Source organism: Apis dorsata, unplaced genomic scaffold, assembly GCF_000469605.1.
Source record: "Apis dorsata unplaced genomic scaffold, Apis dorsata 1.3 scaffold_112, whole genome shotgun sequence".
Lineage (NCBI taxonomy): Eukaryota > Metazoa > Arthropoda > Insecta > Hymenoptera > Apidae > Apis > Apis dorsata.
Window position 1 is genome coordinate 126,880 of NW_006263407.1, and position 11,726 is coordinate 138,605.

General features: G+C 28.7%; 2 protein-coding genes across 2 annotated transcripts in view; one reads left to right on the top strand and one right to left on the bottom strand.

Annotated features, from left to right (window-relative positions):
- Positions 1-506, top strand: part of LOC102679821 — a 96,311-nt gene extending 95,805 nt beyond the window's left edge. Inside the window, exon 8 of the mRNA XM_031508911.1 lies at positions 1-506. This exon is cut by the window's left edge and continues 3 nt beyond it. Coding sequence (XP_031364771.1) covers positions 1-389 — 389 coding nt within the window. The 3' untranslated portion in view covers positions 390-506.
- The window catches only part of LOC102679690 (26S proteasome non-ATPase regulatory subunit 1), a 93,093-nt gene that overhangs the window by 24,299 nt on the left and 57,068 nt on the right, over positions 1-11,726 (bottom strand). The gene's annotated exons all lie outside the window — the stretch shown is intronic.

Consider the following 11,726-nt stretch of genomic DNA (forward strand, 5'->3'; position numbering starts at 1 on the left):
GCAATTCATCCTCGCCGTGTCCTCACAGATACCAAACGACGGTACGCAGCCACCACTCGAGGACGAGCAGCGTGGTGTCCCGCAACAGCTCGCGCCACGGTCGGATCATCAGGCTCGAGCAGAAGGCCACCAAAGTGCTTGGAGTAGTGTTCTTCACGTTCGTGATACTGTGGGCGCCGTTCTTCGTTCTCAACCTGATCCCAGCCGTGTGCCCCAACTGCGAGAGACAAATCGACCACAAGATATTCGACCTGGCCACCTGGCTAGGCTACGCCAGCTCCATGGTGAACCCCATCTTCTACACCATCTTCAACAAGGTGTTCAGACAAGCGTTCAAGAAGGTGTTGCTCTGCAGGTACAGGAATCAAACGTGGAGACCGTCCAGGTAGGCATTCGGCCCCGGGAGGCCGGGGATCGCTGTCACCAGGGTTTAACATCGGCGGTGAACACCACCGACTTCCGGCCCGCGAGAACCGGAAGCGGAGGAACCGTGCTCGATCGTCGATCGCTCCTTTTAATATCATAAGATGAGAGTGAAGAGAGAAGAGATACTTTGAATATTGATAAGATTTGGAAAAGAGAAATTTTGAAGATCGTGTTATATGATAAATCAAGTTTTCCAGAAATGAGCGTGCAAGTTTGGAGTGCAAAGTGATTGATTATTGTTTCAAGTGTGACAGAGAATCGTTTTGTTTTGTCAGTCAATCGTTAAAATATAAATATATCGAATATATCGAATATAATAATCGGAGAATATTTGAAAATAATGGAATTCGAAGGCAGAAAATTTTGAAGATTGTATTCGAATCGTTTCAAGATTTTTTTTTTTGTGAAAAGTGATATTCGATGAACTGTGTAAAATAGAAGAATCTTTTGTTTTATTAATTATTATTGGAAACTTTAAGACGAAGGTATGCTTGTGCTTGTTAATTTTCGAAGGGAAATTGTTGTTCACAAGTGATCCAAGAGATGCAATAAACGTTTCTTCTTCCTATGGGCGGATTTTTCGAGAGATCGAAAGTCGGGACACGCAATTTAGATTAAGAACTTTAGGATAAGCGAGATGGAAGGAGGGTGTTTCGATGATTAAGATTTCCAGGCGGGCGTTTTCATCTTCCAAAAGTGGTTCGACAAGCTTTTGCAATATCGATAAAGGGAACTAGGGTGAACTAGGGTTAAGACAAGGAGAAAGAGCTTCCTAATAATAAGCGAGCATCGAATTTTTCCAGTGAATCTTTTGGATGAAATTCGCTTAGATATGATTAAATAGAAGAAGAATTCGAAAATTCCAGTCTTACAACAGTTGGTGTAATTGAGGGATTCGTAGTGAATATGTTACTGAAAATTATAGATATGAAATTTTTAATTCTTACGAATTATTTATAATTATATATCGCAAGAGATGTTAATTCAATAATTTTGTTTCTACATTTTCGAATTAAATGAATAATAGGTATATCCTCATTTGAATTGAATATGCTTCAAAAAATGAAATAAGACAATGGAAATAATTAAAAATATCATATACTCGTTTTCTCTATTGTTGTTAAATCATAATTACAATGATTTGAGATGAAATAAAGTAGTTCTATTCATTTTTGACAAGAAAAATATTTTAATATTATTTTTGTGAAAACAATTAATTTTCATTCATCTGGATCTGATAAGAATTAATGATAATCATATTTTTAGCAATTATTAATTTGTCTAATATTATTTTTTTACAATTTATACATTTGTATAAAATCTTCTGAACAGAAGATTCTTATCTTGGAAAAATTTGGCTAGAATCATTTTTACTACGAATCCTTCAATTATTATTTAATAATATGAGAATTGTTGAAACGAGGAATTGAGATCATTGACCACTTAACAACACAGCAAGCACAAAATTTGAAATTTCGGAATAATAAATATCAAGAAATGTCTGAATGATATTCACTTCTCATTGTTTCATGAAGGGTATTATACGTTCTCTTAATCTTGTAAATATGAGACTTTCAAACCAATATTACGAAAGCTTAATAGATATTTTGGACGATAATAGACTGTATCCTCGACGAGATATTTATTCGCTATTCCGTGTTTCGTATAACAATACACTGTGAAAGAGTTGGCCTATTAAAACCTCAGAAATTACCTCATCAGATATAATTCCTACGTATATGATTTTCAATCTGTTATCTGGATCTGACACTTTGGATTCCGTTATTAAAATATACGGTAATTGATAAGAACGAAGAAAATAGAAAATTAGAAAATAAAGATGACACGTTACTATTTCACGTATCATTGGTATGGAGTAATAAATTTTATATTTCTACATTTTTCTCTATCACAATTTACTTTCGAATTATTCATTTTAATTAATCATTGTTCAACTCTTTATTTCTAATAAATTGTTTTAACGTAGAAATTAACAGTAAAAGGATATAGTCTTTTATATTTTCATGTATGCAAAATTTTATCTATCTGAAAAATAATTTTTTGGAAATTGTGTCATTATGAATGGATGTAATCATTGAATGTACGAGAGTTAACTTTTTTTAAATGCTATAAAACTATTTTCCAATTTTCCAATTTTTTTTTAATGGGTTTTTAATTCCAGGTTGTCGCTTAAATAAGAAATATTGTTTTGCATGTATCAGAGAAACATCACAGTTCTTTATTTTAAACAGATAAATTCCAAAGCGAACTATAGAAATTAAATACAATAATATTACAATAAATAATAAATAAAATTAAATTAGAAAATGAAGATACTTTTGAATAGCATTAAAAGGGTTAACTCGATTAAAAGATTAAATAACGATTAAAGTAAATGCGCTGCCTGAAAGAGTTACAATAAAAAGCTTGGCAAAGATTTTTCGCGAATAATGGTTGCGTGCTGAAATACGTGCTTTAACCCTTCCGCTACTAGAAAAATATTACCGAGCTGCAAGAGAGCAATTATTCATGGAAGCAATAAAGAGAAATTAGGAAACATATAGAAGATATTAAAAAAAATTTAAGTATTCAGAACAAAGGAATTATTCTTTATAAAATGCATACAAATCCAATTCTGATTGGGAAAAAATCTTATCAGAAGATTTATTACACATAAATTGAGAAAAATTAGATAATCGTGTAAACAATTGCAACATAAATAAAGTTCATAAGTAAGTTCATTTAGAAATAGATAGATAAGATTTGTTGCAATGGAGGGATTGATTTTGTACAATATACGCACAATATAAGATAACTAATAAGAAACTAAGTAATTTGTATTATATATTACCAATCGAAAATTTGAAATCATCTTATCAATTATATTTATACCGACAGATATATCTTATTAATTATTAATTCAAAATTAATGCTATATCTTTGATAGATCTTTGTTAAAAGTAGAATAGGGATTTTTACTAATTTTGCTAATTTTTAGGTTATACGAAATAAGAAATCACTATTTGATTTCAAATTTTAGAATAAGCTAGAAATAAGTTTTTCTTAAGCAGAAATATCTTTTATTTTATAAATTTATTCAATCTCTTTACTTTTAAGTTTGTATATGTATCATATTGATTTCAAATTTTTAACTATCATTGTTCACGTAAGAAAAATCAATGCTGCCCACCTTTTTTCCCTCCCCAAAAAATAAAGAACAATTCTCCTTTCTTGTCCTTAATAATTTCCTCAATAAACTTCACTTCTAGGTTAAGGCTCGATGTTCGAGCTATTACCATTATTAATCGATCTAACCTAACCTAACTTAATCGTCAGTTTGCTGTGTTCTTAAGTGCTATATCGTTCTTAAGATATTCCCAAGATTCCAGGGCATAGAGAATTGCTATAATTCGCGCACGGAATGCCCTCGAACTTTTAACGAGGGCAAGAACTGTTAAATCAGTCGTCGAATATGCGCTCGTCCGTGATGAATTCGCCGCATAATTAACGCCGTCTGATGAATTGTTATCGCCTGTTTCGTTTCTGGCGAATTTTACGCAGTTTTACGCCACGGAAAAAGGCGTCCAATCGAACGCGCGAAACGAACGTTTTCAAACGAACGCGCGCCCGTGCCTCGTATCGTTTTTTGGCGCGAATTTCGAATCTTCGTGTTCGCTTAATCCTGCTCTGCGATCTTTGACGATTTTTCCACGCGTTCCATTGGAAGATTAACACTAATTACAAGAAGAATCGATCTTCGATGCAACGTTGACAGTGATAATATGTACATAATAATTTCTCTGTTGATAACTTCTTTATACCTATCGCCTCGTGAAATTTCGTGAGTAAAAATAATGGGTAGTGTACGAGTTAGTTAAAAGAGGATTAAGATTAAGGGAAACGATTGATAAAAATGATATAGAAGAAAGATTCTTTGTTTCGTTTTCGCAGTGATATCAAATTCGCAAAAGTATTCAGTCTAAAAGATTTTTATAATGAGATAATGAAGGAGTTTTTGATTATGAAAAATATTTATTTATTAAGAAGAAAATGAAAAAAAGATACATTTGATATTGGACAAATAGTTTCAAAGAATTAATCTCATTGTTTTCTAGATACAATACTTTATATACTTTGTTTGTTTTAAATGATTAGGTTAGGATTACATCGAGATCACGTGACTCGTTATTCAAAATGGTCGAATACTTTTAACGCGAATCTTATAGGTTATGAAACCAATAATTAACTTATAATTACTTCGTTCAAAAAATTTTGCAAAAAAATCTATTCGACTGAAAACTTTTGCATTCTTTGTTAATATATCGTGTTCAATTTTACCAAAGTTGAAATAAAGAAGGAGAATATTATTGCTTCGATGAAATTTATGGAGACTGAGATTTGTTTGAACGAACACGTAGATATTAGTAGAGTAAGTAGATGCTGAGTGACGCTTATGGAAACAGAAACAAGTAATGAAATATTAATCCTGAATTAAATTATTGTAAAATCGGTGGAACCGCTGTTTCATTTTACTCGCTAGATAATGAAGAATCGTTGCAGAGTGTTTAACAATAAAAAAAGAAAAAAGAAAAAAAGAAGATGTATCGATACAAGCGTTGATAATTGAATTCCTATTAAGTGCACTTGATAGTTTATCGTTCTCGAGTTACATGCGATTGTTCCTGTCGAAAATGCTACGGTTAGAGTTCTATTATTATCATAATAAATTGCTCAGTGATTAACAGTTGTAAATAATTAATCCTTTGTGGACAGATTTTGATAAATTTCTGAGAACAATTACGATAATATCAACATCTCAGTCTGAACTTTCCATTTAAAATCTTTGCTATTAAATAGTGTTAAATTATCGTGAAAGATGATTAAAATAATAAATTTCGCTTTTCATTAGTGAATCTATACTTTTACCCCGATAATTATAATTTATGCTGTATTACAACGAGTCCACATGGGATTAAGATTATTCCAAATCGAAAAAACACAAATAACAATGGAATTTTAAAAATAATTCCGATGAAAGAACTCTTAAAAAAAAAGTTCTATTAATTGAAATACTTAATATACAAATTGTTATTCTGTTTCTTAAATAAGTGATAAGAGAGAATATATAAAAGATTTCTTGAATCAATTTTCAATACATTCTGTCTTCTCTTGGTTGAATTATAAATTAAAGTTCAAGAAAAATTATGTTAAAATATTCAATTAAACGAAACGAACATATGAATTCCTGATATCTTTTCTTGCATCTGTATCAAAAAAATATCTCCATTTATTTTTGCTTCTGTCTATTATATGTATCAGTGATATACAATGAAATTTTATTAAAAATAAAAATATTCTAAGTACTCGTTCAAGCGACGATATGTACCTATATTTTTTCAGTGAACAAAAATTGTTTTACAAAATATTTTCATAATTAATAGAAAAAAATCCTTTCTTTAAATTTTTCCAATTCTTATTGTTAGTTTAATAGCCATTTAGACCGCAACTATTCATGATTCTTTTCATTCAACATTCTCTCAAAAATTTGAAAACGGTACATCTTTAAAGTTTTCCATAATTCTCGACTTCGATATTAAAGATCGAATATATCGATATCAATATAAATATTGATTATCGATAAATACAAAATTGTAAAATGACAAAAGAATGCAACGAAATCCGAAAATGGCTATATTTACAACAATCTGAATGCATATATACAAAAGAAAAATTCTTTTTTCTTTTTTTCCTTTTTTTCATTCATTTTTCATGATCGATCAATACGCCAGAAATCTTCGTGATGCATTTCAAATGTGTGAAAGAAACCGAAACTCATTTTATCCGCAATAGAACACGAGAAATGGGCAAATTACACGTGGAATCCAACACATTTCAAACAAATCACGAATAGTTGGATCACCAGGAAAGAATGAAAAAAGAAAAAGTCGTAAATAGGGATCCTCTTCCAGAACATGATTCCAACAAGAGGAACTGATCGCATTGATCGGTGAAAGATTCTCGTAGCAAACAAGGGTTGCTGCGATAAAACCCACATAAAAGCGTATCGATCTCGTTCTTCGAGGTACGAGACCAAAGATACCGGAAGTTGAAGGGTGGAAATTGAAATTGTGGACGTTGCAGAATCCTTCGAACTCGTGTCATAAAGCAAACAATTGGATAAACGTATGGAATATTAAGGAGTCTATTCGTGGATATTGCAATTTGGCTCGAGAAATTTTGGGAGAACATATGGGGATGATTCGAACAATTGATGCTGGAACGTAAGAATAGGCTTTATGGCGTTGAAATTTTGATATGATATATATGAAATTTTTTTTAGATAGAATAATAAGAATTGGAAGAAAGTTTTGAAGATGTTACTTCAAAATTTATTTTATTTTTTTGGTAGCTGATTTGAATTAGATATTTTATTAGATTTTTTTTAAATGTTTGTGATTAAGTTCTTAAGTAAGTTTAAATTCTTAAGATATTTAATTAATTCCAATCTATACTATATATTTTGGATCTTGTTGTATAATCTAAATAATCTCACGATGTTAGATTTTTTTATAAGAAAAAAATTTATAATTCCATATTTTTATTTTTTATTGTTGTTACAGATTATGTGTAATTTAATTTCATCGTAGCAGTTGATCAGACAAAAATCGATATTATCCATCCAAGGATGAAAAAAAGAAAAAGTGAAATCATATTATTTCAAGAATAAACTGTACGTAGCAAAAAAATAATCAAATTTTATATCAACAAACTACCTTATCGTTAAATAAAATTCGAAATCCTTTCTTTTTGTATATTACGTACAATTTGCATAGTATGCGCGAGCATCAGCGTGAAAATTGCAATCAAAAATCGCAATTTTGTGTGAAGCAAAGTAAAAATTCGAACGAAGAAAGGAACAAGTGGAGTTAGAAAACTAGTTAATCTAGCGTGCTTAGTGAGAGAGCAACAGGAATCTCCAAGAGATTCCTGCGAAGATTGGGAGGCCAACCGAATCCAGAAATCCCTTTCACTAATCCTGAACTCGATTGCAATCACAAGTGGGAACCTCCTTCCCTTCGATCGCCAAATGTCGTTTCATTTCACCGATATTTACCGTTACATTACACCACCATTTTTCGAAGTTGAGTTTCAACAGCAACGAGAAATTTTTCTTCGATGTTTCATTTTTTTCTTCTTTTTTTGGAAAAATCTTGTTCTTTGAAAATTTTCGCCACGTTGCGCATTCAATTTTTGTTTAACACTTCAGTGGCCCTCTGAATTTCTATGTCTTCGATTCTTTCTATTCGATTTTAATGTAAAAATTTGGCGAAGGTAGTCGGATCAAATGCAATATATATGAAATTCATAAAATATATTGTTAATTTTGAAATGCTAAATATATGGGGATTATTGAATCGAGCGAAGGAAATTTAATTTAAACTTTTGTTTATTTATCAAGATAAAAGAGTGAAAAAATGAAATTGACTGAAAAAAATAATTGGTAAGAGTCTGAAAAAAAATATTTTTAAATATTTTTTATGTAATATTATATACTTATGTTGTACGTGTTATTAATAGTGTTTCCAATTCTTTTTTATTTTTTCTTGTCAAAAAAAAAAAAAAAGAAATGGAAATTTAAATTGTTTTTACTTTATACAAATGATTTTAATATCTCCATACATTTAATTTATACTACAGTATTTTATATTTTAAAAATTACAATCATTTTTAATAAATTTACTTTAAATAAGTAAAAACAAGATTTTAAATTTATTTTTGAATATGATAAATGAAATAATTAATTGAAAATTATGATTAAAAAAGAAAATGGTGAACAATTTAGTAAGAATAATACGAGTCGAGAACAATAATTGAATAAATAGTTAATTGTAAATAGTATTTGGGCAACACGAATTTGTTAAACGGCTTTTCAGATGGTTGCAATTAATCACCACGAGAATAACGTCTAAATAGAATGATTAACGTGGTCATGGTATAAATAAACAACAAATGCAACGTGGCTCTCTGTGTTAAAATTGATTTTACAATTTGAGGATAGCTCAACTTTTGACCTGGACAAATAAAATAGAAATAAGACGAAATGGAAAATTTTCGTGGAATAAAAAATATATATATGTGGCGATTAATTAGAAAAAAAAATTGAAAAAATGATAATAATTATAAGAATAAAAAAAATAGAATGGAAAAAATAAAATGTTGGAATACAGAAATAAAATAATTAAAATTAAAAGAAAGAAAAAATTAAAAAAGAAAAATATATATAATAATAATAATGTTAAAATTATTATTAAAAGATAAAATTGAATATATATGATATATAATAAATAAAAGATCAAAGAAGGAAAAAAATAAAAATTTCAAGAAATTGAACCATAAATATTGAAAAGTGATAGAATAAAAATTAAAATTAAAATTAGACATGATAAAATAATGTAAAATAGAAAAATTATTAAAAAAAAAAAGGAAAGCGTAATGAAATAAAAAATTGTAAAAAGAAGAAATAAGATACAATAAGAAGGGGGAACAAAAGGTTTAAAGTAGAAATAAAGGAAATATATAATGATTATAATACATAAAGGTGAAAGGTAAAGCAAGAAAAATTATGAAAAATTAAAGAGGAGGAAAAACTAAAATACAGAAGGAGAAAAAATGAAAGGATAAAATGAAAGGTGAAAAACAGTTTCACTTCAACTCTGGATGGAGAATGGTCAAGTAAAAATTGAAAGAAAAAGATGGGATAATAAGAGATTACTGGAAAATGATTAAATAAAGGAACAGTTAATAAGAAATGGCAATAACAAATAATAGAAATAGTAAATAAATTTATAACAAAATATCTTGAATAAAATAAGCATTATATGCATTATGCACTGTAATTATGCACTCAGATATTATCAAAAAAATTAATTTTTCTGAATTACATCAACATTAAATTACATTAAACGAAAATTGAAAATGAAATTAAGTTTAAAAGGCTTTACTTAAAAATTAAAAATAATTATTTTAATTTTTTGTAAAAAGGATATTTTATGAAATATATGGAAATTTAAAAAATTATCATATCGATTAAAGGTGTAATTATTTTCATCATTTTATGCCATCATCAATGGTATCATAATTTCATATATGACATTATTATATTTCATTAACGTATCATATTCCACACAAATAGTTATTTCTGCTCATTCGTTATTCTATTCCATACAGACGTTTACTTATAAAAGATTCAACAGTTGTACATTGCAATGGTTTCTGGCGCGACAGAATTGATTCGTTTCATTCCAAGAAAATTCAAGAAAAAATGGTTAAATATTATTCTGTTCTTTTTATTTATTCATGATAATTTATTCGATTCTAAAGTGTAAGAACTAAGTGTAAGTCTCTCAGTTTTCAAACTAATTACAAATTCATCAATATATTTTCTATCTTAATAAAAATCTCAATAAAGAAATATTAACTCTTTTTATAAAAATATTTTTTTCCTTTAAAACATTATTTGTTTTAACAAATAACATTTTTATAAATCAAACACTTCAAAAAATATTTTCAACCACCAATTTTGAGAACTAGTTTTATTATTTAAATATAAATGATTGTGGATTTTTTTTTTTTTTTTTGAAAACTATCTTCTTCCAAACAAAATCTTTACTTTCGTTTTCGATTTTCTATCTTATCATACCTGTCAATGCATTATCTGCAGCACGCATAATACTCTCATATACCATCCATATCTCGTTTTCTCTATCAATTCAACTGAAAAATGGATTCTTTTCCAATTGACAGACAGAAGCGAGATACATAGACATTCATCCCTCACTCGCGAACATAACTTTCAGAAATGGAAAAGACTGCATTTCTCGTGGAATAATCAAATAAATATCATATCAGATTTCGAAATTTCTGAAAATATGAGAATCGAAGAAGAAATATATTTATATTGGAGAATAAATCATTCAATCGTTCAACAAAATATCGATCATCATCGTTATAAAAGAAGAAAAAGGCAGTGATGATTATAGAAATTTTAAAAGTAAATTTGTATAATTTAAAATTATGAGTTTAAATTTTGGATACAATTAACGATTGAATTTTCGATTATTTTAGATGCATTATTACAATAACTAATTATTGAAGAATAGATATGAGAAGAAGAAAAAAGAAATAGATATGAAACGTAATTTCTGATCTATCATTACCATAAGTGACTCGTAGAACGACTTGGTCGTTAAATATTAATAAACATTAGAGGTGCTGCGTCTATAGATTACAACGAAAGAGTCAATCGTAAATATTGAGTTTCCTCGTTTCTTCGACGCTTAATACTATTGTCTCATGGACGCTTGACGCCTTTACATCTTGTTAATCGATTTAAATATCGGGATGAAACAAAAAGTGACTTCAATAATTTCCATTATTGATAACATTGATTGGACTAATTTCTAAATTATTATAATTAAAATAAATTTGATATATTATTCTGAGAGAAAAAATTTTGCAGAATATTCTATCTAAATATTGAACATTTTGCCATATTTTATGTCAAAATTGATTAATGAAACTGCAACTAGAATATCTTTCATAGGGAACATAATTCAAGGATTAATTGTCGTTGAAGTTGCTAATTAATTGAAGGAAGGGAGAAAATGCTGAAAGAAACGTGATCCAAACAAGAGAAGACAATACGTTTATATTAGGGGAGACTGAATAATGAAGAGCTATCATGTTATAACGTTAGTATTTGATAGTCTCGAGTTTTGTATAATTCTTTATCGATATTCATTGTGTAAAATCTTTAATCCTATGCGTAATGACGTTCTTCATAAATGATTAATGCATAAAAGGATGTGGATAGATTATTTGTTTCACTTATATAATATACCTTTGTAATTTTATAAAATACATATTGCATCAAGGATGTTAAATTAATAAAATTTCTTCTTCGTTCTTTGAACACTCGATTTTCGATCTTGTTCTCAAGCGTTTGAGAGAGGGATCTCAGTTTTCGATTCGAGTGGGTTCGACGCGAAGCAAACTATTGAAAAATGGCAAGTTGTTAAGATCATTGAAGAGGATCGAAGTTTCTTAAGTTTGGTCGAGTAATTAAAGTGGATACTTGGATGCTTTCGAGATAATTAGCAAATTTCGAGAGTTGGAAGAGGATTCTTGAAAAATACTTTTTGCGCATCTTTTAAGATAATACTTTTGTTTTCTTGTTTTGAAGATTTTTTTTTTTTTTTTTTATTCCATCCGCAAAAAGAATCCTGGTTTATTTCGCATCG